This window comes from Zonotrichia albicollis, chromosome 5 (genome assembly GCF_047830755.1).
Source record: "Zonotrichia albicollis isolate bZonAlb1 chromosome 5, bZonAlb1.hap1, whole genome shotgun sequence".
Classification (NCBI taxonomy): Eukaryota; Metazoa; Chordata; class Aves; order Passeriformes; family Passerellidae; genus Zonotrichia; species Zonotrichia albicollis.
In genome coordinates this window covers 73647175-73674994 of record NC_133823.1, presented here as the reverse complement: position 1 = coordinate 73674994, position 27820 = coordinate 73647175, and the positions used below count along the sequence as shown (strand labels likewise).

Sequence of the window (27820 nt, the reverse complement as noted above, 5' to 3'; positions counted from 1 at the left end):
CAAAAAACATACAGCAGCTGAATACAGAAAGGTAATGTCCACAGAATTAAGTTTTTCATGCTATTCTACTTTCCAGTGCTCTCCAATCCATGTGCCACGGCCAGGTAGGGAATGCTGAGGTATATTCCAACACAGATACCTGCACCCAGAGGAAAATCCATCTCTGGAAAGGGATTATTTCCCCCCCTTTTTTTTTTTTTGTTTGTTTGTTTGTTTTGTTTGTTTTTGGTTTTGCACAAAGCAAGTGCTATGCAGGACTTTCCCCCAGCTCCCATTGCTTCCAATTGATCCCAGGCCATAGATGACACCCCCATTTTTTAGGCACTTTTCCAAGGGAGTTGTCACTTTGCTGAACCCATTTTTGCCTTCTGGCCCACTCCACCCCCTCCCTGGCCCCTAGTCAGAGTCAGGGAATAGTTTCTCCTCTAAGAAAAATTGATTTTTTTCCCCCTATGGAAAATTTCCTGTGTATAAAATGACAAAGGAAATGTTTAATTAAAGAGGAGCAGCCTGACTTGGCAGTTTTGCAAGACAGAAGATGGCTCTTTTGTATTTAAAACTAATTTCACAATTCAAATTGGACTTTTTTTTGAAGTATACGAATGAGACATAAATATAGGCTTATCAATCTGCTTAAAAATTTCATTCACATCATGGAAAATGCTTTTCATTTATTAAAAATATCACATTTGGAGACTAGAAACAGTAAAGTGCATGAAAAGTTTCAAATAGAAATTCAAGAAAATCTTATAGCAGCAAAAAAGCAGAATAAAGAAAAACTTAAAAACACAGACACGACCTTTTCCTATCACTGTGCCTTTTTTTTAAACATTAAGCAGCCAAACAACTTGGTTTTTTTTGTCTGTTTTTTTTTTTTTTCTCCAGAAAATTGCATCGTGTTTAATGCCTCTTGAGGCACAAGGTTTTGAACTGGCCACCCAGAGCATTAAAAGGAAAGAAAACAAGGATTTCCAACACATCCAAAGAGCATTAACATTTGGGAAGGAACCAGCAGGTTTTTGCTTCAGCCCTGACTGACAACAGCTCCCAAACAAATTGGAACCAGGAGGATTTAGAGCTCGAATTTGATCACAGATACTTGGCTATCTTTGGTTTTCTGATAGTACTGAGATGAGGGGCAGGGCCATGCTGCCAATCGTTTCTAGTCAGGTAATTAAGTGCTTTGATAATGTGCAAAATTTATGTTGAATGCAGAGTTGAGTCTCCATTTTGGATTTGAACAAACAGTATTTCTAACATTCTTCCTACAATACAAGCATCTCTAGTTTTGTTTTTCCTTCTCCTAAAAGGCTGGCTCAATTTGCCACGTTCTGGAAAAAAGCATTACCTTGAAACATGTTCAATGCAAGTTTTTTTACATCTCTTTTGTCCATTTAGAAGTGCAGCTTCCTACTGAAAAGAAAAAGCCAGTTTAAAGTAAAATAAAAAAAAAAAAAAACCCCAAAACACAAACAAAAATTAAATTAAAAACCTGGAAAGGGGAATAATACTTTGGTTCCAGCCCTAGTGCCAAATGATACCGCCGTGCACCAAAATGTGCAAAAATCTCTTCTCAAACACACAAGGGAAGGAGCTCGGAGAAGCAGCTGCAGGTTGGCCATACTTCACTCCTACCTAGAGGGATTTACAAGTGTACAGGTCCCGGGCGGGCGGGCGGGCGCTGCCCCACTACCTGCGCGAGGGCAGGTGCACGCCGTTCACCAGCGGCAGCAGCGGCGGCTGCAGCTCCAGCTGCGTCAGCAGCGAGAAGTGGTCCGAGGGGATGTGCGGGTGCGGGCACCCCGTGATGTTGTTGTCCGCCAGCCACTGGGGGTCCAAAGGGCCCAGCACTCCCAGCACGTTCATGTGAGTGTTGGAGTAGAAAATGTAGTCAATCACACCCTGCGGAGAGAGGGAGGGAGCGCGGTGAGGGCAGGGCCCGCCCTCGCTAGGCCGGGCAGCCGAGCGGGAGCGGGGCTTACTTTGAAGTCGAAAGTGTAATTGGTGTAAGGCATCAGGTTGTTCTCGTAGGCGCTCTTGAGCTGGAAGCCGTGCGTGATCCTGCCCTCCGAGGCTCCGTTCTTGCCGTTGCCGCTGAAGTTCATCAGACACTCGTTGTACCGCAGCTCCTTGAAGTCCTTGTGGTTGTCGGCTACGATGCCGTTGCTCAGGTATTCCACTACACCTGCGGGCAAGGGGAGGGCTTTAGGGAGCTGCTTTGAAAGACAGCTTTGGGATATTAAAAACCAGAAGGCCACCAAGGCACCATGAGTTCAGAGTTAGCAAAGCAACCCAAACCCCCCTCATTGGAAAGCCTTCATCAGGAACTCACTTCTTTGCTACTTATTGCTGCTTCAGGCATGGGTGTTTATGTAATGACTTATTTAAGATCTAATTGGGCCTTTCTACACTTCTGCAGGTGCAGCCAGCTCTCCTGGAGTGTCTAGCTGAGCATGAGAAGCAGGCAGCTCAGCCGGAGGACTCAGAGTCTCTCTTCAGCCAGATTTCCAAAGGCAGCAGTTCCTAGGAAAGCTTTCATCCATGCCTCCCCTGGGCAGTGCCAACAAGCCCCTCACCTTCAGAAGAGAAAGCGGACCTGAACGTTCTGAGAAGGTAAGTTCCAAGCCAGGCCTAAAAGCCAGCCTTACCTGAGTCAGGCAGTGAGTTGAGATCCGCACACAGCACCAGAGGGATAGAGTTGGGATCTGCTGTTGGGCTACTGGGCCTGCTCGAGGCTTTCTCCAGGATGTTCTTCAGTTCTGAGACGAACATCATGGTCTGGATGAGTTTCACATCTGAGTACTCGGGGTCCCAGTGCATGTGGGCATTGGCCACAATGAGCAGCTGCTTGTCCACGTGAAGCGATTTCATACCTGGACAAACAACGGCAGCAGTGAGAGGTTCTGTGCTCCTGCTTGTGCATGCTCGCGGTGCAGCTCCTCAGAGCTCAGACACAGCAGCAGATGGGCGTGTTTCCATTGCTCAAACCTGCTGAAATGCCTGCAAACAGCCCAGCGAGCTCCTTGCAGCCTCCTCTGAAGCCATGAAAACCCCAGCCATGGAGACAGAGCAGGGTGACTGAGCCACGGGGACACAGCAGCTACCTGTGCTGGAATTGCCTGCTGCATCTCATCAGACTTAATGAAAACGTAACAGTCAATCAAGAGGCAGGAAAAGATACCTGATAATCTCCTCCTTCCACATCGGTACATTAGCACTGACATCCAATCACTGGGGGAGGGTGGAAGGAGTCAACCCAGGGGAGGAAAAGAGAGTTGAAAATAGAAGTTGAACATTGTTGCCAACTACTGGTAAGAGCAAATGTGTGTAAACACATTGACCTTGGGAAAGCTGAGCTGCTCAAGCAGGAAGTAACAGAGTAAGTAAGCAGGGACAGAAACCTGAAAGGAGAAAAACGAATGCTGGGCATCTTGCTGTGAGCACAACCAGACCACGTCACCTCTGCCTGCCTGAGCCACCGTGGGCTGTGTTTGGCTGCACTGCCAATGGGAACAGCGGGGATTAACTAGGAATAACTCGTGCCTGTCCCTGGAGCTGAGCAGCAGCGAGGACACCACAGTCGTACTCACCTGCTCCAAATAATTCCTTGTGCACCTCCAACACCACGGCGACCCCGATGTTGTCCTTGGTCATCACTCTGTTCAGCATGGCTTCTGAGCCCTCAGAGTTGGCCATGGCCACCTGGTTGAACTCCACCGTGTGCTTCTGCACCAGCGTGAACCTGGGCAAGGAGGGGAGCAGCACCGTGAGCAGCTGTGGCACAGCCCCTGTGGCAATGTCCCATCTGAAACACATCCCTGTCTGCTCCCAGGGGCTCCCCCTCTTCCAAACCCCGGGACACAACCCAGAGCTGCGTTCTCCTTTTGCAGTGAAAGCTCTGAGAGTTTTCACTCTCAGGCTTTGGGAAGCTTCCATCCTAATGACTGGGAGCTGTTCTGAGGTTTAGGTGTAAATTTTGGAAGCTGCTGCTGCCCCTTACTTTTCTGTTTTGAAGAATATGGCGCAGCCATCCACATGCTTCTTCTCCTGCTCCGACATGATTTTGGCACGTGACTTTGGAGAAAAGAATCCGTCATATCCCCGTTCTTTCAGGGCTGGCAGGAAAAGGGTGAAGTATTGCTCCGTTTCCACTTCCTGCAATTGTACACAAACACCTCAGGCTAAAGAAGTGAAGGAAACCCTTCCTTGTGCCTGCCCAGCTTGCAGGCAGAAAAGCTGCACAATCCATGTCCCTTCCTAGACCAACGGCCTGCTGGGAATGGATGCACATTCCTGCATTCCCTGGAATCCCTCCCACAGGCAAAGCCAGAGGTGTATTTTGGATAGCAGCAGACCACACCTGGTGTATTTGACACTGGAATATGGATGTACAGCCTGCATTGGGAAGACCTGGAATTTGCTATCGAGCAGGTGGCTATGGTGCTCCCAAGGGAACATCTAATCCTAAAGGTGGAGGTTCAGGTTTGCTGTTTCTGATGGAAAATGCAGTTATGTTTTACTACCTGAAGACTGATGATGTCTGCATCACAGTTGACGATTTCTTCCATGATTCCCTTTTTCCTGTACTCCCAATTGAGTGCCCAGGACGGGCAGTAGCCATAGAGCTGCCGGGTGGCGTATTTATCACACAACACATTGTAACACATGACTGTAAATGAAGCTGCAAAGAGAGAGAGAAAAGGAAAGATTGTCAGCCTCTGGAGGTTGTCTCTTTGGCTTGGACGAGAGTGACAAAGCCCAACGTGGAAAAGAAATGCCCAGCATCCCATTCAGATGGCAAAAATGGTATTTACAGCACAGCCATATGGTAATTTTTCTAGTACAAATGAACAAATTGCTGTTTTCACTCTGATCCAGGAAAATAAAGTCCAAGGTAAGTTTCCCAGTGTGTCACCTTGTGAACACAGATTTACCTGAGGGCAGAATTTGGTCTCGTTCTTTTAAAGTAATCCATGGCCTTGGAGGCAGCTGCTCTGGGTGAACTGCAAAAAAAATTAAACCAGTGATTAATTCAGAGTTTCTATTTGTAAGTTACAGTTCCCAAGTCAAAGTGATGACTGAACAATAATGTGTTTTGCATTCCCAACTCCCCGAGTCTTCAGGAGAGGCAAAACTCATTTATATGAGTAGCTCTAGTAAGAGAAAAAATGTCATTTGTAATATTGGTGACTATTTCTGTCTCTTCTTCTCAGATTTAGAAGCACAACCGAAATAAGTGAATACTGAAACACTGAATAATCTGCTGAAGAAGGAGGGTAAATCCTGGCATGGTTCAGCCATCCCTTCTCCAAGAACCTTGCCCTGCACCCATCATTCCTGCAGTGCCTGAACCTGGGAGTCACTGAGTGGCAAAGCACAAGGCTCAGTTACAGAACCACAAAGCAGGACTCAGGGCAGGTACTGGATGTTCTTAATGGCTTCCGTGTTTCTTGAGCTAAATTTGACATTCTGCTCGCATTCAAATGATTATTTCTGGTGGGGAGAACCAAAATGGCTTCAGCAAGGCAGACTTTGCCCTTGGCTGGTACTTGAAGGGTTTCACACAGAACAGAGAGAACATTTGGCTGTAACACAGGAGACCCTCAGACAGTACAATCAGCCTCTTCCACTGGGGCTGAGGGTGTGTTTTGGGATATGACTGGAGCCACCAGACAAAAACACTGTGGCAGGGAAGGAATAGTCTCCCTGCAGTGGTTCAGAGTCTTGTTTTAACAGCAAATGCTACTTTTAAAGCCTTTTTGCACCAGATCCCTCGGGCTGTACCTGCTAGATTGTCAAGCATGTAGTTCAGTAGCTTTCGGGTTCCATCTGGATCCTGGTAGAGGCTGAGAATATCTTGGGATAAAGGATTGCCTGTCAACAGCACAAAACAACAGCAGGGGCATCAGCAGCCTGCCTTTCTTGAGGCTTTCCACCCAAAGAAAATCTCCCAGAATGAGAACAGACAAATTAACTCAGCAGGTTAAAGGGTTTATTTCCCTGACTGCGGATTTGAAATGAGCTCCTAAGGAAGTTTAGCGGCACTAAGAAAGAGAAGCATTGTTCTCCCAACTGCCCGGTCATTTTTGCTACCAACTTAATGCTTAAAATAACCTGTAAGAAAACCCTGAGGTAACAGAGGAAGGTTTTGAGGCCAGCCCCCCTCAGGATCCCCGAGAACTCGTAGGAATATGGAATTGGGAAGAGCTCACCTTTCAAACCCAGGGTTTGCAGCTGGAAGAGCCGTCCAAGTTCATAAGGCAAAACCCGTAACAGATTGTTATTTAAAAGCAATTCCCTGCGGTAAATGCAAAAACACTCTGGGTGAGGATTACTGCAGAACAAACTCCTAAGGTGCTGCACACTGCTCGTCCTCAAAGAGAACACTTTTCACCCTGAATTTTATTATGGAAAGATATGCCAATCTTCCCATGTCAGAGCAGGGCTGAAAGAGATTCATTAGGGGGGAAAAGGCCACAAAGCCCAAGATGAAACCAGGGATGGAAACAGTGATATATGAACAATCAGTGAACCCAAAAGTAATTATTAGAACCGAAGCTCTGCACCAGCCTGGAGTTTTTCAGGATTATTTGAAATAACAGGCACAGGAAACAAACTGAAACTCTCGGTCCCAATCCCACGCCAGAGATTTGTTGGAAAGTTAACCAGAATAATTCCCCTCACCTGAGAGACACCATGTTTCCTAGTTCTGCTGGTAAACTTCTGAGTTTGTTGGATGACAGATCCAGGTAAACCAGATTGTGAAGCTTGGCAATATCAGGTGGAATGCGAGTAAGGTTGTTGTCATTGAGGTGCAGAGCAGTCAGGTGTGTCAGCGACCACAGCGACGTGCTTAAGCTCCGCACTCTCCCTGCAAGAGCAAAGCAAGGAGCTTAAACCTCTTCAGTCTGGACCCCCTCTGGATCTGGAGTGGCCTGGGGCGCCAGCTGTGGGAATTCAAACCCCCAGCAACTCACCCGAGATCTCTAGTTCAGCCCAGTGCGACTTCTTCCCGTTGGCCACCTCTTCCGCCGACATGATGGTGTAAATTCTGCGAGGATCTGGAGGATCATATTTTTCCTTTGGCATCCCTGTTAGTCTGAAACACCATCACAACTGTTACTGCACAGCATTCCTTCCTTTCTGTCCTGCCAGGAGCTGACCTTTCCCAGGATACCCTGCAACACCACAGGGTTTATTCACAATACCAGAGTTTATGGCAGTTTACCAATGGCAGTGGTAAATACCAGAGTTTATGCACAACAACTGTGGGCCTGCCAAGCAGGGCTCACACCTGGGCAAATCCCAGGATGGAGAAGAGCATTTCATCCCAGCAAGTCGGGGGTTCTGCAGTCACCTGCTGGGTTTCCCAGTTTATCCCCCATGACCCACAGAGTTTTCTGCTGTGTGCAGAGCCTGCAGACAAGATCAGAAGCATTCTGCTGTTCCTGGATTGCTCCCTCCTGTAGCTTCCACAGGGAACCAAGGATTGAAGGGAAGTCCCACTTCTCCACTGCACTGCACTCCAGTTCATGGCTCAAAATTGCATTCTGAGGGGGAATTAGCTCCATTTTGCCATTAACTATCCAGCTTTTGTGTTCTGTGCTTTTTCATCCTCGGGATCAGTGAAGACCTTTGTATTCCTAATGGCCCAGGAGCCACAAAAAGAGCTCAGGTAAAGCTCCCATTTAGCTGTTCTGGGGCACAAAGGACTCCAGCCCAGTGCAAAATGTGAATATCAGAAGCCTAAGGAAGAGCCTGTGCATGCCAAATTCATCCAGCTGTCCTGACTGTCAGACAGGAGCTCTGATGAACCAAGAATTCAAGAACCATCCACTTGCCAGGGGACACAGGGAGAGGTTTTATTCCATGCCTCCCTAGGCTGTTGTGCTGGGCAGGACTCTGTGTGTGATTTAAAAACACCAATTTGCTGCTGGCTGATCTTCTCCTCCCCAGACACACAAAATGCAATTTTGATTTCAATTCCAAAGCAGCTGCTCCAGAGGATGCAGCTCTTCCCTCATCCAGACTCTGCTCCAGCCAGCTGCAGTAGCTGGGAAGTTCTTCAAACAGCTCCAACCTGAATGTGAGGTAACAAGCTGAGGGTTCTGCTCAGCAAGTCCGGCTAACCCAAGATGCCACTTTCCCTCTCGGAGGGTCAAGTCCTGCAGTGTTTTCCAGCCGATGCTGACAGGCAGAGCAGCGCTCTGGCACGGGGCAGAGCTGGCAGGGCTGTCCCCTGCCAAGGCCCTCACTCACAGGGCTGCTGCTTCCTTCCCTGAGCAGGGCCAAGGGAGCTGCAGGGGCACACGTGAGCCCCACTCCTATTTACAGCCCCCTGCCATGTCCAGGCGAGGGCACACGGCCAGCAGAGCTATGGCGTAAGAGGATTCTGTGCTCACACTGCCTGGCACGGGGCCACGAAGGGAACCAGTTACTTAAGGACAAGGGATTACACCTGGAATCCTTCCATCTTTGCTCCAGAACCCCACAATCACAACAGCCTTTCCCCCCCCCAACACGAGCAGGCTGCGCTTTGGGAGTGCCAAATCTCTGGTGCTTTGCATTTTGCTGGATTTATCTTCGCTCTTCAGGTGCTGGTGTCAAAGTGGGGAGCACTCAGACAGACTCCTCACAGCCATGTGTGGCCATCAGGGGCCTGCAGAGGAGTGAGCCCTGAGCTGGGAGGCAAAGGACATCACATTTTTCAGCTGTTACTCACTTGAATATTGCTTTGAAATCGTGGTGAGTCAAACAGGCAGCAGTGTCATTGCCACAGTTACAGAAAGGGGAAAACAAACCTAAATCAAATGCACTTTTTTCTCCTCCTCCTGCATCACAGCAACATTGAGCAAGACTTGAGAGTCACCATGTGTAATTTTGTTCTTAGGCAAAACATGGATTCTGCCCAACTCCTGCCATTCCTATCTCCCACTTTGCTTGTCCTGAAACTAAAATAATATCCAGAAATCCCAACCTGGTTTTGCTCAGTCTTCAGGGAGCTGCACTGAGTTCCCTGGAACTCCAAAATCCAATGTGCATCAGTGCAAATTTTGGCAGGCCTTTCTCCTAAAGGCTCCCCTTGGAAAACTTCTGAAGCTACTAAAACTTGCTCTCTGCTACAGATCCAGCCCTGATTTTGTGTAAATTAAACACAGTATCTCTTCCTCATTTTGTGTAAATTACAGAAAACCGGAGAGGTGGACATCAGCGCATTAGTAAGAACAATATTTATAAACTCTGGGGGTTCCTAATGGAATTCTGTGGGTCCAAAAAACCCCAGTGGGGACTGGCAGAGCAGGATTATTCAGTTGCAGCTCTAAATGTGGTCCTGGGTGAGCCTAAGCTGCTCTCTGAGGTGGATATAAAAAGGGCCAGGGGCAGGTACTGTGTTCCCACCAGTAAGTCTGTGCCTGCCTTTTCCTTGGACTTTTGGGCTTTTATGCTGTTTTATTTGCTGGGCTGTTTTTGTACGTATGTATGAGGCATGCAAATGACTATCATTTAAAGCCTGGAGAAAAGAAATGAGTACTGGAACACTACTGAAGGTGTGAGGGGTGTCAGAGAGCAAAGGCTGAGTTACTGGTCTGCAGCAGAGGCTTTCATATGAAGAAATGATTTTTGAGCAGCAAACAACAGGAACTTCTGGGTTTCAGACACACAGTCCCTTCCCCAAAGGGCGCAGAAGATGCACTGGTTAAATGACAGTGCCCACAAGGTGTTTTGTTCAAGTTGTGTGACACCTCAGTGCCTCAGAGAGGAGGCAAGTGCAGAAGAGCTGTGCCTGCCTGCTGCTGCAGCCCTGCGTTCATGGATGTTGGGCACAGCTCCACCCTGCAGCCCAGCGACATTCCTTGTGACTCTTTCCTTTTCCCCCAGCCTCTGCGCACGGGTGAGTCAAGCTGCCAAAGCACGTTGGAAGCGATCCAGCAGGCAGGCCTGAGCGGCCCTTCCTTCCTGTGAGCACAGCTGAGTGTCCGTGCCCTCCCATGTGCTGATCCCTGCCAGCAGTGACACAGACTGCTCCAAGGCTGGGGCTGCCAACAGCACCCTCTGGGTCTCTTCATCCCCACGGCCATTCCTGTGCTTGGGAATCAGGCCTGAGTGGTGCACAGGCTGCTTGTCTGCACTGCTCTGCTTTTAGGGGAATGGGACAAAGTCTCCCCATTTTGGCCTCCCCGAGGAGAAGAGGAGCACAGCCAATACCGCAAACACAAAAACTGGATTTCCTCCTCCGTGGGGCAGGAAAACCAGGTGATTTTTCCCAGGGTATGGGAAGGGCATTCAAAGAGACCTGGGGTATGTACAGATGTGTCAGCTTAAGGTAAACTATTTGCTATATCCCTATATACAGCATCTAGTGTGTATAAATCAGCAAGAAAATATTGGAGAATGGGGAATTGTCATGGTCTTTGGCGTGGATCTGAGCTTTTGTCATGGTGCCTTCCTGCAGGACTGTGTCCAACCACCTCTGTGTACACTGCCTCTGCCAGGAATTCAAGGAGCACCCTGAGTCTGCCCTCCCAGGTACTGTGTCTTTCCAGCTTCTTACTCCAAATACCATGACTGGGGATAGAGATCAGCAGGGAATCAAATGTAAATGCCTCATCATGTTTTTTTAATTGTAAGAACCCAAACAATTGAAAAACCATGTTCGAGGAGATTTGAAAGAATCCCTGAGGGAAGTGTGACACAGAGCACAAGGAAATTCAAGTTGAGGCTAGGGAAAGGCAAGAGGTAAGCAGGAACCTCCAGCTGTAAATTTAGTGGTGCTGGGGTCCCAGGGGGCTCCAGGTTATCTCTCTGAGCCCAGAGAAGCACAGACAAGCCACAGAAGCAAACAGCAAAAGCCAAGGGGAGGGGTGGGAAGGGAGGGAACGAGCTGTATTTGATTAATTCCAGAGCCAACTGGCACTCACTTGATGGAAATGCTAATTGTCCCACTGACATACACCCACCAGTTATTCCCCTCATCTCCTCTAAATGAAGCAGGCTTTTCTTAAATCACAGGTAACACAAGCACATCCAGGTTTCCACCCTTCCTCTTCCTCCATGTCACACCCCCACTTAGAGGACCAGCTGAACTATTTACTGCGTGGAAATCCTCCACAGCATTACACAGCTGCTTTTTATTGCTGTGCTTGGTTAAGAGTCAGTCCTCCCTCCACAGGAACAGTTCCTCCCTGCTGGGAGCAGCCTGTTACCTCTCAGGGTGTGCATGACAACTCCTGGAACCCACACCAGGTCTGCAGGTGCCTTTTACACCTGGTGCTGCCAGAGCAGCTCTTGGAGCAAGCACAGGGCAGGCTGCTCCCCAAAATAAGGCTCTGCTCACCAGAAACGCATGCAAGGGGCCACTGTAGGGCAAGAAGTGTTCCCAGCAGCCAGCCTGTAAATAAATGTCATCAGAAGCCCCCAAAGGGCTGCTTTAAGCAGTGTGCTTGTTTATTTACACAACTATCTTGCACTGTTTCAGAGAAATGACCCATTTGCAATGCTGCTCCATCCCCTGGGGAGTGCTGGGCTTCTAATGAGATCCAGGACAGAGTGGCTTAAAGGATTAGGAGCTGAAGTCACCAGGAGTGTGGGGAAGGAAGAAGCCAGTGCTGGATCAAGACAAAACAGCGTCCTGGGCTGTGGGCATGGCAGAGAAGCACCAAGGATGGCTGCAGCTCAAAGCAGGAGGTTTTCCTGGGACTGGGGAGACACAAAAGCCCAAGGAGCACGAGTGTTGTGAGCTGGGGGTGCCTGGTGTGCCAGGGTCCCTCTGGGCCAGGAGGGGAAGGGCTGCTCTGATCTGGCACCCGCGCAGTCGCTCAGAAATGACACAGAGCCTGCTCAGGCACTGTGCCTCACAGCTCCTCAGATCAATACCTGGAGAGGAGTCAGCTATTGACCTGGCTTTGGAGCAAAACCCCGCAGGAATTGAGTCCATGCACGCTGAGGTCTTCTCAATGAACCAAGCTTAAGATACAGCTGGAACCATCAATACCCTTTCATCCTTCAAAGCTAAGTTTGTGCTAGGAGAAAAGAAATGAGATTATTTCCACGGCCAAGGTGTCATCTTCCCTTTTCAGTGGGAGACTGCCAGCACTTCCACAAAATAAGCAAAGCCCAGCAACACTTCAGTTTCTCTCCCTCAACAATCCAAAGAAAATGTGCCACTGAAAACTCAATTCAAACAGCTTTAGGGTTACAAGGCTTGCCTTGTTCAACCACAGGTAAGTTTGGATGAGTCAAAGCTCAAGATTTTAAAAGGAAGGAGGAGAAAAAGGGGAAAAAAAGCCAAAGGAAAAAGCACACACTGATAGTGGAAACTGTTTTGCAATCACTGGCACAATAAATGAGCCTTTTCAGTCTGAACAGGGCCCAGGATGCTGCACAGTGCTCAGAGTAGCTGGGCTTGTATGCTCAGAGAGGAGAGAAGGGATTTGTTAAACCCCCCCAGTTTATAGGAATAGACCCTCTTCTCCAGAGGGTGTGTTTAAATGTACTTTACATTTTTAAAAAAAAGTTTGCCTAATAGCCTGAGCAAAGCATACTATTTGAATATTGAAAGATAGTTCAGCTGCTTCTGTATCTGATTAATCCAGTCTTTCCTGTGAGCATTTCCAACTCACTTAAACTTCCAACCAGAACCCCACACTGGCTGGGGTTGGAAGGGACCTTGAAGCCCATCCAGTTCCACCTCTGCCATGGCAGGGACACCTTCCAGTGTCCCAGGCTGCTGCAGCCCTGTCCAGCCTGGCCCTGGGCACTGCCAGGATCCAGGGGCAGCCACAGCTGCTCTGGGCACCCTCTCCTCAGCTTGTGTGGGCTCCTCTGTGCAGCCCTGTGCAGGGATTTCGCCCACAGCCAGGGGATACCTTGGGCAAGTTTCGCTGCAGTTTTTCAAGCAGGTTGGTTTTCTGGTATTTCTGAACACACTGGCAGGTGAGAGGTTAATTACAGAGCTCTCTGAAAGGAAGCTGCAGAAGACAAATGCAGTCCAAGGCCTGGTGCTACCTCCCCTGCTGCCCAGAAGTGGAGAGTAAAGGAAGAGCACAGACACGGTGGGTAGGTCAGGAGGCAGGTAAGGAGTCAGGAATGCTGGAGCCTTGTTGACAGCCTGAGGTTTTCAAGCAGGTAATTTGCCAAGCAGAAAATACTTGTGAGTTATACTCATCTCCCCACGTCCAGGGTTGTTTTGTTCAGACCTGCAGCTGCCATGAAATAAATGGCCAATGACTTAAAACTGAATTATTCCCCCTTTACCTGCACAGGAAGCACCTGGGGGTTCCTAGAGCAGGCAGAAAAACACCTAGTTTCCAACCTCCTGGTCTGTCCACAGGTCTCAAAACACTCCACAGATGCGCTTCTCTCATGCACTCCAAACATTCCTAGTTCCTCTGGTGCACTCCACTGCTTCCCTGTCTTTTGCTCCAGACTGAGGAGGAGGAGGAAGAGGCTCCTTGGACAGGTACAAACATGTCCCTGGAGACTGACCTGCTCCCAGTGGCAAGATGTGACTTGGATGGAGGGAAAAAAAAGGCAAGCCCAGCTCTTCCTGGCACCTGGGAATGTTCTGGTATGTGAGAAGTCATCTGGCCCTGCTTTCCTTTTGCTTTCTTAACCTTCCAGAACAAAAAGGGATTCAAGGAAAGGCGTTCACATGTGGGAATTTTGCCTGGGCAGCCGTTCATCCTGTGCTAGATCCTTCCCGCTGCCAGGGCCAGTTGTAAAATAATGCGACACAAGAAGCAGAAATTGAATTTTGAGCTATAGGGGAAGCAGGAAGAGCAAAGGATATTCTCCACATATCGAGGCTGACTCAGGATAAAGAACTTTTTTTTGGTCTCATACGCCCCCCCTTGTGATCTCACACAGGATGGGGATATCCAGCAAAGCACACAAAGTATGCTCCCTGCTTTCCCCCTTTCTCAGTTTTCCTGGAAGCATCCTATGGAGAAAAAAGAGCTACAAATCTGCAGAAGGAAGGCTTCAGCCCTCTCTTTAGATGGTCCTTAAACCCAGAGCCTTTTGAAAGGGCTTTTGATTGATTTCTTAGGAAGAAAAAAAAAAAAAAAGAAAGCAAAACTAATTTGTGATTAGAAGGCACAAAGATGTTCACTCAGATGGAAGCATTCCTGAAAAGCGAGGGGAAAACCACCCAAGCAATTCATTCAGCTGCCCTAAAGGGTAAACAGCAAACTTGAACACCAGCCACAAATCCTGATTATTATTAACAGCTTGACCAAAAGCTTACGGGTTTTGTACTTTCTTTTGTACTCCTGGAATCTGATGAACTTAAAAAAATGTGTTTGACACCAGAGCAAGGAGAAGGCTGCCTCTGCAGCAACACAAGGCTAAACATTCCTCCCTCTCCTGCAGCCTGACGAGCTGCCTCAGCCCAGGAACTTTTTCTGCCTTTAAAAAATCATGTAAAATGTTTAATTGGGCCTCCCCTTCCAGGCCATTGGAAGCAGCAGTGTGGGGAGCTGTTGGCCTGGAGAGCTGATTGTGGAAGGGCCAGGATGAAGGAGCTTTGCTTTGCATTCCTGTTCCCCACACAGCCTCTGCAGAGTACAGGTGGGTGCAGAGCCTGGCAAGGGGAAAGGCCCATGGGACAAGAGCTGCCTCCATAAAAATTCCTGCTGCTCCTGGCTGGGGGCACAAGAGGTTCCCCTCTATGCTTTGTTTAGGGTGTAAGGAATAATCCAGGTTCAAATCACCAGGGATGGTGGCAGGGTGTTCTGAAGGATTTGCCTCTTCATGTCTGAAATTTCCCAACCCTCCAGCTGCAAGTGGGGGGAACCCAAAACCAAACTCCTGCTGAAGGGAAAAGTTTAATTTAGAACATTGCTCTCCTAAACAGGATTCTAGGAAGATTTTCTTCCAGTGCTCCCTTTTACTCAGAGTAACTTCAGTTTGGTTGTTGTTTTGGGCAGAGTGTGAATTAATTTTTTTTCTCGTTTTCAACCCGGAGAGAGGAATTTTGTCGCACACAGCAGCCCCCCAGTGAGGCTCAGCACCTTGCCATTGGAGGTGGGTGTCACGTAGCCCTTTTGTGAATTTACTGAGCTGCCAGCAATGCCAGTCAGCAAGTTCAGCTAAAGGCCTTCCACGGCGCTCTCTGCAGCCAGCCCCGAGATCTGAAGGCACAAATGGGACCAGAAAATCCTGGGCATGTCAAGTTCTTTTTGCCCTTTCCGGCCAGACACTTCAGTTTACTTTAATTTGAACTTTTTGGGGTGGTCTTGTGGTGGGAAGTTTGATGACAGCCCCGAGGTGCACAAGAGACAGGGAAGGAGAGCAGCAGAATTCCAGAAACATTGTCACCACGTAGGGATCTTGATAAATAAACCTCCTTTTTTGTTGTTTTTTGTTTTTAAATCATTACAGGTGAGATGGAGAAGCTGCACACACAAATCACTGGAAACCCAAAGAATTAATCAGAAGGTGAGGTTACACCACACTGTCACTGTAGCGAGCACCCAAGCCCTGATTACAGCCTGCCACCAAGAGAACCACAGAATCTGGACAAAAAAAAATATTACAAGAGGCTTAGCATTTAATGCTCTAAAGCACTAAATCCACAGCAAATCCTCCTGAATCTAAATATGCCTAAGACATATTTTAACTTATTTTTTAAAGTTTTCACAAATGCCATCTTATGCTCCCAAAAAACTAGGCTCCACTTTTACTTTTGCTTTCTCAGTAGTCTGCAAATCAGGTTACAATCCCGTGCCTCGAGTGCCCTTTTGGCACTCCCCAAACCTCTTCCCACTAAATAGTAAGCAAGTAAAAAGTAAGCACTTATTTGGATTTATCTCCCCTTTTAAGCCCAAGTAACCCAAAAGTGTCCAGCAGATTAGAGCTGATAAAAGCAGAATTTTTGGGGGTGATTCAAGAAAGTTTGCCTGGAAATTATGCAAGTTACTGATGGCTAATTTTACCACCTAAACCCTTGGGGAGGGTTTTAATAAGAAGAAACACATCCCTCCATTTGTGCACACTGGCTCAAACAAAAAGGCCAGTGGCTGCTGTGATCTACCTAACTCTACGTTTTAATTCTTAGTGGTTTAGATTTAAATTAAGTAGAGGCTTACCCAGTGTGGAAATTAATTAATTTTTCTCCACTGGTGCTTTTTCATTCTCCTAATAGAGTCCACACACATACTTTGGGATCACTTTCTGGCTTTTGCTCTCCCAGGACTGGTGTGAAAGCTAAACTTGGTCACAACCACTGTTGTTAATGGGAAACAACAAAATGCTCCCATGGAATGGAAGTTTTATCCCATGGAAAGAGAAGAGCCAACAAGAGAATTCCCACTGCAAATGTGATGGGGCTCCCACAGGTTCTGGATGGGAGGAGGATGGTAAATACACCTGGAGCAGCCTTCCATTTCTCACTCAGAGCAGCCCCCGCTTTTAATAGTAAGAAGGGAACAAAACTGAAAGTGTTTAGCAGGGTTTGTTTAGCAGAGAGCAGAGCACTGCAGAATTTCCACTGCTCTGTGAAACCCTACAGGCACACTGCACCGGAGCTTTTGGAGTCACCTCCAGCCTCCTCGGGAGGAGATCTGGTGTCTGGGCTGGAGCTCCAACACAAGCTGTGCTTGGGTGAGCCGACCCCATCACCAGAGCTCTGTGGCCCTCCAAACCGGGATACAGGACGATACAATGATTCTAGGAATTCCCTGGGTTGTGAGGAATAATGTGCTATTCTTTTTCTTTTTAAAAATAAGCACGTTGCCATCATTTTCATTATCAGCCATATCTACACACCATGAACAACTCCTGGGTGGGTGTTTGCCCCTCTGGGTTAGCTCTGAGTTTTGTGGGGGAGCATCACATTTTAATTGTAAAAAATTCCCTGCTTAACCAAGGCCATGTAAAATCTTTATCAGCACGGTAACTCAGGAGAAGTTGTACCTCCCCAAAATAAATACTCAGCCTATTCAAAGTTTCCAAAAGGGCCCGATAAAAGCCATTGGTCTAAAGATTTCCAGAAGGTCAGATAAAATGTGGCGTGGCTGGGAGCAACAGAGCCCTCCACCACCACACTGAACAGGAGCTTAACAAGCGAGCCCCACACTGGAACCAAACTCAGTGCTCAAGTGCTTGCTTTCATTTGCGAGCAGCACGCCTGGGCTGGCAGCCCAGGTTTTATTGCACTCCTGTCACCCTCCTCCTCCCACGGAACTGCTGCGGACCACGGGGAAAAGGTGGCGAGACCAGCATCTCCCCAAAACACCCTAAACCCTAAAGTACCCTCACCCAAAGGCACCGTCACCCCAAACACGCTGGGGGTCACCCACAGTGCCAGGCCGAGATGCCATCACGAGAAGCCGGGATTCGCCCCACGGCCACGCACCACCCTCCAGCCCCGGTCCCCTCACGGCTGGGGTCAGCCCCGGGGCTGAGGTTCACCTCCAGGCTGGGATTCACCCCACAGCAGGGGCTCACCCCAAGGCCGGGGCTTATCCCACAGCTGGGGCTCACCCCATGGCCGGAATTTACCCCACAGCTGGGGCTCACCCAGTGCCCGGGGTTTACCCCAGGACAGGGATCTGCCCCACCGCTGGGGCTCACCTCACGGCCAGGGTTCACACCGGGGCCCGCCTTCACCCCACGACCGCGATTTGCCCCAGGGCCACGGCTCATCCCACGGCCGGGATCCGTCCCCCCGCGCCCGGAATCGGCCCCACGAGCACGGCTCTCCCCACGGCCGCCCCCCGCGGCTCCGAGGCGAGCGCGGCATCCCCTCGGGCAGCTCCGGCTCCGGCCGCAGCGCGGCCGCGGCCTCCGGGGCTGCTCGGCGGTGCCGATCGCCATCTCCCCGCGGCGGGGGCTGCGCCCGCACCCCCCGCACCCGCGGCCCGGCCGCGCCGCTGCCGGCGGGGCCCGACATGGCGGCGGGGCCGCTCCCGCCCGCTCTCACCTGCATGCGGCGCGGCGGGGCGGCGGGGCCGGCGGCGGCGCGGCGGGGCGGGCGCACACGACATGCGGGCGGCGGCCCGCGGGCAGCGGGGACGGAGCCGCGGGGCCCGGGCGGCAGCGGCAGCGGCGGCGGCGAGGAGGAGGAAGGAGAGGAGGAGGAGCAGGAGCGGCGGCCGGGGCGCGCAGGGCGGAGGAGACGGGGGCGGGCGCGGGGAGGCGGCGGCGGGCGGTGCCGGGGCCGCGGCGGGGGGAGCGCGGGCACTCGCGGGGCCGTGTCAGCGATCACGGAGCGGCTCCGGTGGGGGCACGAAGGAACCCGCCGCCCCCTTTATCCCCTCGTTTCCCCTCCTGTTCCCCCCTCGGTTTCACAGCCGCGGTGGGAGAAGGAAGGGACGCCTGGGAATGCGGGGCGAACGGCGGGGATTTGAGTGTGCGGGCATCTGCTCGGTGTCTGCCCCCTCTGTTTCTCCTCCTCCAGGCAGTGGAGTTTATTGGGCGCCCAAGTGTCGGTGGCACGGATCTTCGTGGGCAGCCGGAGCAGGGAAGTGCAGGTAAAAAAAAAAATAAAATAAAAAATTAAAAAGCACCAGGGAGTGTTTGAGGAAGCAACAAGCGGTCGGGGGAGCACAGGGACGGACAAGAGATCAGGCTCTGGGGCTTTTAATTGGAATTTGCTTTCTGCTGCAGCTGCCCGAGGTGATGCTGGACCCAAGAAGTTCATTGATGGCCGGAGAGCGGGAAGGGCCTCGGCGATGTATCAGGGGCTGTTGGTAGGAAACGGACTTTGGGGAGAGTGAGGTGTTTGTGATGGGTGAGCATTATCTGCGAGCCCGTGTATCTCCAGAAATCCGTGCTCCATCCGTGCTCCAGGCAGAGACCTGCTGGGTAAAAGGCCAGAGGTGCACAGGGGACTGAGGGACGGGGGACAATGCCAAGTACCTGTCCATAATAATTTCATTTTACCCCTGGAGCCTTAAACAAACGGCTGTCACTCCTCAGCTGAGGTGTTTTAGCCGAGGAGGGTTCCTTTTCCTCCTGTCGCCCTCCTGCCTCCCCATGTCCATCCTTTCCGACGACACTGAGCCAGGTGTTGGATTGGATGAACACAGTTTTGTTACAGTTTGTTTTACACAGCTGCCCTTGTCTGGTTTTATAATCCTTGCACACAGATCCATTGGGGAGTTCTAGGCAGCCACATATCCCTGATGTAAAAACGCTTGGACACACACTGATTGGGAAAGACTAGGAGATTGGAATGTTTTTAATCAAAAGCACATCAGTGTGGAATAGAAGCCCCCTTTAACCATTACAGTTTGTGGTGTGGATCTGAACAGCTCGGGACATACAAGTGAATGTTTGTAAGTGGATGCTGCTCCAGGACAGTGAATTAGGTATCTCTTTTCCCACCCACCCCACAAGGGAGTAGGGGTGCGATGGCAGCCACAAAATCTTTTTTTGGAATTACACGTGTCTTGCAGCAGGCAATGTTCTCGCACACAGCCGTGGCTGAACAGGTGTCAACGCTCCCGTGGCTGAGGGCCGCGGCTCTGACTGCCCTCAGGAGCCGCCACCATGTTGCTTCAGGGAAGGGGGACCAGTTAGGCCTGCAGCGCTACGAAACAACCTGGGTTCGCCCTGAGGCCCCTCTGAGGCCACTGAAGAAGCGAGCTGGAGGACTTTTGACCAGCCCTGGGTAATGGTCTCCTCTCTCGGGGCAGCGGAACTCGCGCACCCGCGGAACGATAGGCCCGGGCGCGGCGGGTTGGGGGGGGACGGCGCTAGGTGGCACACCGCTAAAGGGCCCGGGTCTGCGGGCCGCCGGAACGCTTCTTCTCGGTCCCGGGGAACGAGTTCCGCAGGGAACGGTTCCGGTGGTGCACCAGGGCGGCTCGGCAAAATGGCGGCGCCCAGCGCCTGCTGCCTGTGGCGAGGTGAGGGGGCCGCGCTGAGGGTGCCGCGGGCGCTGCCCCGCTCTGCCGCGGCCCTGAGGGGCTGCAGGGGGGCCTGTCCGGGCGAGTCGGGGGTGCGGGGGCCGCGGCGCGTGGCTGAGGCGGTGTTTGCTCTCTCCCCGCAGCGCTGGCCCCGCGGTGCGGCTGGGTCCTCCCCGGGCTGCAGCAGCGCTTCGCCGTCCCCGCCGCGGTGAGCCCCGCCACCGCCCGGCCCTACGCGGCCGCAGCAAAGTGAGTGCGGGTCCGGCGTCCCGGGAGGTGTTGGGGGGTGTTTGGGGGGTTTGGTGTCCGCAGGGCTGCTCCGACAGCCGGCTGACCTTCAGAGGCTCCCGGAGAACCGCCTGCACTCGCAGGGAATGTTTTCTGTGCTGATGGCACAGGGAAAGCTTGAGGCTGTGGTGTTGGGCTGTGCTTTTGCGGGATGTAGCAGGGTCGCATGTCAGAGTGAAAGCTGGTGAGCTTCTGGAGTCTGTTGGAAACCCTTCCCGTCTTTTAATTGGATTTTCATTGTTTAATTTGCCGTCTCTGTAATAACAGCGTGGCTGGGAAAAGCAAGAGTAGACAGGAGAATGAAGTGTTCTCAAGTGCTGCAGACTCTTTACAGAGGGATGGAGGGTCCAGTTATTATTTTAATATTACTTTCCTTGCCTGGATACCCTCTGAAAACAGGGAGGAAAATGAGAATTGGGTGTTCAACTGAATGCAAAATGCCACGGGAGAGGGAGGAGAAAACCTTGCTTTATAAAATCAGAGTGCTGTGAAAATACGTTAACTGATGACCTCACAATGTGCCTGGGGTTTTTTTTTTTTGGTCTTAGAGCTGCCAAAAAAGATGCCAAGAGGAGCCGGCAGGAGAAGGCGAAGGAGGCGGCCAAGGAGAAGCCCCTCCCTCGGAGGCGGCCGCTGATGAGCAAGCCCGTGGACGACGTGTACCTGACGTGGCTCTACAGGAGACCCTCCTATGGGCTGGAGCAGGCCGTGGGCATGCTCAAGAGGTTCCAGGAGCTGGACTTCACCCACCCCAAGCAGTTTGTGTACATCAACGTCTTCCTGGACATGGCGCTGCAGAAGAAGGTGGGGAGGCAGTTCTGGCACTCCTGAAGGCTTTGGGGCTGCTCAGACTGAGGGCAGTCCCTCACCTGGTTTGCATTTTCTGTTGTTCGTTTTTAGGGGACCAACTCCCTGTGGTGATGTAATTTACACTCAAGTCCTAATTTCTGTTTGTTTGCTTTAATTTTTTTTTTATTCCTTTGCCAGAAAAAAGTGGATCCTTTTTCCAGCGGTGTCGCTCTCCCCCATCGCTTTACGGATGAGGTGAACAAGGTCTTGGTGTTCACAGAGGTGGGTGAGCCAGAATTCCTTCATTTTCATGGGGTTTTGTGCTCACAGAGGTGGGTGAGCCAGAATTCCTTCATTTTCATGGGGTTTTGTGCTCACAGAGGTGGGTGAGGCAGAATTCCTTCATTTCCATGGGTTTTGGTGTCCAGCACACTCTTGCAGCTGTCCTTTGCCAATGAATCATTTTTTCTCTGTGGGATGATCCCAGAGGGGTGCCATGGGTTTATTTGGTGGCTCTTTGGACTGAATTGTTTGGAATTCTCTCCCTGAGCTCTGCTGGCAGCTAATTGGCAGTGCAGCTGTTTTTATTTTTAATTCCTTTTTTCTCTCAACAGAATGAGCAGGAAGCTGAGGTAGCTCGAGAGCACGGGGCTGCCATCGTGGGAGGAGTTGAATTAGTCAAATGGGTGTGTATTTTTCTTAAAGAATTACATAAAAATCCTAATTGAAATTGGAGCCAGGAGGGGAGGAAGCCTGATGTCCAGTGAGCTCTGGCTGGGAGGCAGCAGGCACAGAGATGTGTTTCTGTGCTTGGACCCTTTTATAAACCAGCTTGAATGCAAGGAGTGGAATTGTGCTTGTTGCAGATCCTGGAGGATGAAATCCAGGCTGATTTCTACGTGGCTGTCCCTGCCATCATCCCCAAGTTAATCCCCCTGAGGAACAAGCTGAAGAAGAAGTACCCCAGCACCAAGAGAAGTAAGGAGCAGTTCTTGCTTGCAGCTTTTAGCAGTTCCTGAGGGAGCTGGAGCCCTGGGGGTGCCCCTGGAATGGTTTTTGTCAGCATGTGGGGTTACTTTGGAAGTTAGGTTGTGGCTGCACCACTTGCCTTAGTCAAGGGAACTTTAGGGATCCCTTTTTTCCTGCAACAGGCAAACCTGGGATAAGAGCCCAGATGCATTTGGCTGCTAGGTGCCCTTATGCTTATTGATCCTGCTGAGAGGGGAAGGAGGGAACAGGGAGACTGTTTCTGTGATCTCAGTGAGGGCACCATTGTCCTCTCTGTGAAACTGTGTTTTGCACTGGTGTTTGCTTTAATGAACAGATTGAATGATCTCTTTCCTGGTGCCACACCCTTCTGTGCCAATAAGCGTTGCTCAGACAGCTTCTTTTGTTTTGTTTCTGAACAGATTCCCTGGGCAGTGACATTCCCAGAATGGTGCAGTTCTTCAGGGAATGTCACGAGTACTCGGTGGAGGACGAGAGCGTCATCAAGACAAGGATAGCCAGAGTAAGTTGCGTGCAGAGCTCTTACATTTGCTGCCCTGAGCAGAACTGTAGTATTCAAAGAGGGGAAAAAAACATCTCTTCAACCTCTCTCTCAAAGTTTTTGACCACTTTTTCACTAACCTCTGGAGAAAATAAAACTTTTTGTTGTGAGGCATCTTCAGCTGGCTTTAAACTTTTTGGTTTTTTGGTTTTGTTTTTTTTTTGGTTTTTTTTGGGGTTTTTTTTGGTAAGGAATAAACTATGGGTTTGTAAGTCCATGGTCAATATGCAGAAGAGTCAAAAAGTCTTTGCTTTAACAAAATAATTAAAGAATTCTAATTTTGATAACTGTAGTTCTGGATTGGAGTAGGAAGCAAGAACTGTTTGTGTTACTTGAAACAGAAAATAATTTTGGCTTATTTATTCATTTTCTCTGCCCTAAGCTCTGGTGGGTTTTTTTGTTTTCCTTCTGGTTTGCATCTTTGTAATCCTGCCTGATGTTTGGTGTTCCTCTAACTGAGGCTGGCACAGGCAGGAAGGGTAGGAGGTGCCTGGAGCTTTGCCTGGCAGTGCTGGAGACAGATGAGTTTATAAATTCTCAGTAGCTGCTCTGAGCTGTGCATGGGCATTCCAGGGGCTTCCTTGTCTGTAGTTTTGTGTGTAGCTGGAATTCTTGACCTTGCTGTTGGAGGAGTCTGACTTAGTTAAGAAATAAGAAGGGAACTAAAGGATTTACTGTGGGAAGCTGGCATCTTCATTTGGGAACTATTTTGGAGTGCTTAGAACCCTCTGAGCATGACCTGTCTTCATCATGGAGCTGATGAGTTGGTTCTTTTGATGGATTTCATTCTGTTCAAGCTCCTGATGCCTCCAGTTCTAGGTGCTGATGCATTTTGTGGCCTTTGACAGCTCCTTCATTTTAGTGAGGTTTTTGCAAAAGCACTTGTGTATATGTTGGTTTTTTAAGAGTTGTTTTTTAAGAGTTGTTTTTTAAGAGTTTTCAGCCCTTGAAGCTCCATGTTGTTACAAAGCCCTGGGAATTTCGTGTCCTGAGTGAAACTAGGGAGAAGAGTGAGCAAATCAGCATTTGGATAAGGCTGTTGATGGGATTTTTCACTCCTTCACAGAAAGGAAACCTATCCAAACGTAGAATAAGCATCAACAGCAGTGCTGTCAGATCCATTCTCCTGGGCTCCAGGCATCATCACCATGACTAACTCGGCACTGTCCTTTTGCAGCTGGATATGCCCACTGAGCACATCATTGCCAACCTGAAAACAATTATCCAGGATATCTGCACCTTCAAGCCATCCAATTTTGGTAAGGTTTGTTCAGGCTGCAGCAAACCCAAGTGGGAGATGGGTGTTCTTTACTGGGGAGTCGTGCAGTTACCTTGCTGCTCTCCAAGTATCTCTAAAATTCCTGCTCCTCCAAGGGAAAGTTGATTCTTTCTTTCCTTTTTTTTTTTTTTTTTAATTTGAATTTCTTAGCCAAAGGAATAATCAAGTCACCTTTAAGCAGAGGGCATCTGCTTAGCTGGACAGGAAATGGTGATTCCTGAAATAATTTTAGGCGAGGAGATTTGTGTAAGCCAAAATCCCATTTTTTTGTGTCGATACTTGCTTAATGTCTGCTAGAAGAATGATCTTGCTTCTCTCCCAGTGATGCTGCTCAGAGTAGCTGCAGAGACCAGACCATCAAAAGCCAAGTACACGTGCCTTGAGAAGCCCAAATAAAAACTATAAGGGGTTACCTGACTTGAAATATAAAGTAGGTGGAGAAAGGAATGCTTTGTTTTGATTATTTTTTAAAATGAATTTAAATCAATGTACATCAGCCCATTTTAGTGAGGATTAGCTTTTCTGCTGATTTGGAGTGTCAAGCCTGATTCTGGTGGTGTTCTTTCACTGCCTTGATGGCAAGGGGTGGAGTGACCAGTTGGGTGGTGCCCCTTGTGTTCCTAGATCCCATTGTGCAGAGGCTGGTTATCAGATCCTCCACCAGTGAAGGCTTGCTGCTGAACCTCGATGGAATCCTACCTCAGGTGGAGAAAGCAGAGGAGAAAGAGGAAGAAGATGCAGCTGATGAGGATCAGCAAAAACCTGTCCAGGAATCCGTTAGTACCTGACGTCTTCTCCGTGTGGGCCTGGCGCTCCAGCTGGGGAAGCAGATGTGAAGTGTCACTCAAATCATGCTCTGTGAGAACAAAAAATAAATGCAGCTTGTGTATTTCATGTCTAAATTGGGTGTAAGGTTGTCAGGAGCAGGAGCCTGTTGTCAGAACCCAGCAAGTGTTTTCCCCCAAGGAAGAACCGGCCGTGTTTTGTGAGGGGAGCGAGCATTCACCTTGCTCCCATGTTTTCTGGAATACCAGCTGCAGACCCGGCTCTTTGCCGCTGTTTTCCGCTTTCTTTCCAGGAGGTGGCGCTCCCGGCCTTCCCTCCTGTGCAGGCCTTGGAATTGCCTGGAATTTCTCCTGAAGTGGTTTTTTTTTGGGGGGTTCTGTTGCTGAACACTTGTTCGTAAAGCTGCACCCCGAAATGTAAGATGGTCCCAGAAAGGATTGGCTGTTTACCACAGGGATGAGCTGGTCCAGATCTGGAAAGGTTTAAATCATTCCTGCTACTGGAGGCAGGCCTCCTTTTTCCAAGAGCTTACTGGGATCTGGCTGCATGGGAGTTCTTTTAGCTCCCATCAGAAGCATTTGGCTGCTGTCAGTCAGGGTGACCAATTCCTGCCAGGCCACGCTGATTATTTTTGGTTGTGTGTGGGGTGCTTTGCTCAGAGTTTGATCCAAAAATTCCCTTTGAGGTGTGTATAGGAAGGTTTCACACTGACTTAAAAGACTTTGCATGTTGCAAGTGGGAAAAGCAATGCCAGTGCACTGGGATATCTTTATTGCTTAGGAATTACACATGTAAGGGATGTTATGAGGCATTCCAGTGGTTGTGTGGTGTTTGCGACCCAAAATTTGAATGTGAGTTAGCTGTTGGTGTAGAAAAGCAAAGCCTGTGGTATTATCTGAATAGATTTATCTTTTCTCTGTTCTCCTGGCTTATTTCCAAGACTTCACTGTCCATTTTGGGAAAAGATAGGCCTGCCCTCTTTGATGGGTGGATTTAAAAAAAAAGTGATGCTTAAGCAGAAATGCACAGGTGAGCTTAAATCAGAAGCTCTCAGACTGCTGAGTGTGCTCTCAGAGAATAAAAGCATGGAATAACAAAGGTTCCTGCAGGAATCTGCACTTGGAAAATCTCAGAGCTGTGGGGACACAGGCAGTCTGGGCCTCTGGAGGTCAGGGGGGCAAGAGGAGGAGCTGGTGGGCTCAGCAAGTTTTCAGGTGCAGTTCTGAACTTGTGCTCCTGATTGCTGAGGGAGTAATGCCCCTGCTCTGTGCCATGCTGGAACAGTGCTGTTCAAGCTGTTGAGTGCCTTGGGACTTCTTTTTATCCTGGAATGCTGGATTGGCATGGGGAGGGGAGAGATGGAAGGGATGATCACCAAGAGATGGCTCCTCTGTAATGAGCAGAGTCCCCAGACAGGCAGAGTGGGACTTGTACGTGTGGTTCTTGGGCTTTAGAAATCCCTATGATTGTCCCACTGAGCATGGAGGCAGTGCTGCAGCACCTCTAGCCCTGCAGATGATGTATGAGGGATTTTAGGTTTGTTTTTGTGGCCCTGCTGTTAGTTTAACTGAGGAGAAGAGCTGGGATTCAAGCTCAGCGAAACAGAAACATTTGCCCAAAGAAGGAAGAAGTTGTCCTGGGAGCCTGTGTGCAGCTGTGGGGAGTGCAGGGCTGACACTCAGCCCCAACCTGGACTTGTAGGGAATTTGTGGCACTCCAAAAAACCTGGAATCCCTGCGGGTCAAGCTGAGTTCATGGGAGTTGTGCCACTGCTGGAGGAGCAGGGCAGGGATGTGCAGCTGCCACCAGTGCTGACAGGTTTTTAGTGCTGAGATGAGTGTTCTGAGTGATTAAATAGGATTTTGTTATCCATGTTCTGCAATACCACTGGTCTTGCCAGACTCTGGGAGAGAGGCTAATGCTGTAGCCAAAACTGCCCGTGTGGGAATAGTTGGATTGACTGAAGTAGGACAGAGGAGGGAAAAAAGCTTTTGAGGCTGACAGAAAACGCTGTTAGGGATAAACATAATTTTCCAAGCAGTTATTTCTGTCAGTACCTCAGCTTGCAGGTGTCTAGAGGCTTCATCCCACCAGGACATGAAGGCAGAAGTGTCAGTGTGTCTCCTGCTTGGAAAACAACAGGAAAATGCCAGTCTTCCCAAATTGTCAGGTACTGGGAGATGCTGGGTGAAGGTCACACGTGGTGACCCTGCCATGCCATGTTGTTTTTGTGGGCTAATCTCATGGATTTTAAAAAGGAATATTAATAAAACTGTAAAAAACCCAGTTAAAAGCTGGAAAAATATTTAAGTGTCAGGGGTTCTGGAAGTGGGGAATGCACATGATGACAACTTCACTTGCCAGAGGTGGATCCTTCTCAGAGCCATGCTTGTCCAGCTGTTCTGTGCAAGTGTGAGCCAGCACGTGGCCAGCTCTCCAGGAACACAAGGTATGTCTGCTCAATCTCTTCAGCCAGGGATTTGCCAAGTGGAGGAATGGCTCTTTCACACCAACTTGCAGAAAACTGACCTCTGCCTAGAGGTTTGGTAAAAGGGAGGCTAAAAGTGGTTCATTTCTACAACCCCAGTGACTTTTTGTGCCATTATTTCAAAGATCTGTGGCAGCAGCTGACAGCTGCATCGGTGCTTTGCAAGTTGTACCCTTCAGGCTTTCAGCCTTTGAACGATCTCATATTTCTCCTGAGAGAGTCTGAAGCTTATTTGATAATTTTATTTGCTGCTAATCTGTAAGTAGACTCAAAACAGAAATGCTGCTTTTGTGTTCAATAGGATGTGAAGGACAAAACTTTAGCAAACTTTGAATTTCTGAAAATTTCAGGTCTTTTGCACTGAGTGCTAAACTTAAGAAATGCTGGAAATGAGTGCTTGCTAGAGGGAAAATCTGAAAAATTACCTAAGTTATGGGTCTGGAGTTCTGGCTTTTAACAGGGTCTTTGGAGCAGTGTTGTGGGAACGGCAGGAGGGAAGGTGGGAGAAATAGGGAGGAGTGGGCAGTAGCTGGACTAGGGAAACAAGTTGTCAAAGCCTAAAGAACAGCAGCAGGAAGATGAAGAACAAAAATGGTGAGAAGATGGACCGGACACATTTATATGAAGCCTGTTCTGTATGAAGCTGTTGAACACTGTGTGCTTGGCTTTAATTATTTTCACCTGTTCTATATGAAATTATTGAACGCTCTGTGTGCTTGGTTTTAATTATTTGCACCTGTTCTTTCTTGCTGGCATTTCTTTGAGTTTGGTCAAGTTGTCCAGAGTTT

The 27820-nt window shown here is 49.4% G+C and overlaps 2 protein-coding genes across 2 annotated transcripts; one reads left to right on the top strand and one right to left on the bottom strand.

Moving 5' to 3' along the window:
* Window positions 1-170: 170 nt before the first annotated feature.
* CNOT6L (CCR4-NOT transcription complex subunit 6 like) lies at window positions 171-18141 on the bottom strand. Its single transcript, XM_074542117.1, has 12 exons — window positions 17924-18141; window positions 6978-7099; window positions 6685-6871; window positions 6213-6298; window positions 5785-5874; window positions 4935-5003; window positions 4524-4681; window positions 4001-4155; window positions 3591-3742; window positions 2649-2873; window positions 1983-2185; window positions 171-1902 (listed from the first exon to the last, which is right to left on the bottom strand). The coding sequence occupies exons 2-12, from the start codon at window positions 7087-7089 to the stop codon at window positions 1690-1692; spliced, it is 1650 nt and encodes a 549-aa protein (XP_074398218.1). The 5' UTR covers window positions 7090-7099; window positions 17924-18141; the 3' UTR covers window positions 171-1689.
* A 1551-nt stretch (window positions 18142-19692) lies between these two features.
* On the top strand, window positions 19693-27429 carry MRPL1 (mitochondrial ribosomal protein L1). Its single transcript, XM_074542125.1, has 9 exons — window positions 19693-19853; window positions 19997-20102; window positions 20690-20945; window positions 21129-21212; window positions 21545-21616; window positions 21797-21908; window positions 22340-22440; window positions 23657-23738; window positions 24383-27429. Exons 1-9 carry the CDS (start codon window positions 19820-19822, stop codon window positions 24544-24546), a joined length of 1011 nt encoding a protein of 336 aa, XP_074398226.1. The 5' UTR covers window positions 19693-19819; the 3' UTR covers window positions 24547-27429.
* Window positions 27430-27820: the final 391 nt, after the last annotated feature.

Coding starts and splice junctions, on each gene's coding strand:
- CNOT6L (XM_074542117.1), bottom strand. CDS start 7,089: ATGCCAAAGGAAAAATATGATCCTCCAGATCCTCGCAGAATTTACACC. Junction 6,872..6,977: donor GGCTGAACTAGAGATCTCGG/GTGAGTTGCTGG, acceptor TTGCTCTTGCAG/GGAGAGTGCGGAGCTTAAGC. Junction 4,682..4,934: donor AGACCAAATTCTGCCCTCAG/GTAAATCTGTGT, acceptor CTCTCTTTGCAG/CTTCATTTACAGTCATGTGT.
- MRPL1 (XM_074542125.1), top strand. CDS start 19,820: ATGGCGGCGCCCAGCGCCTGCTGCCTGTGGCGAG. Junction 20,103..20,689: donor CCCTACGCGGCCGCAGCAAA/GTGAGTGCGGGT, acceptor TTTTGGTCTTAG/AGCTGCCAAAAAAGATGCCA. Junction 23,739..24,382: donor CTTCAAGCCATCCAATTTTG/GTAAGGTTTGTT, acceptor TTGTGTTCCTAG/ATCCCATTGTGCAGAGGCTG.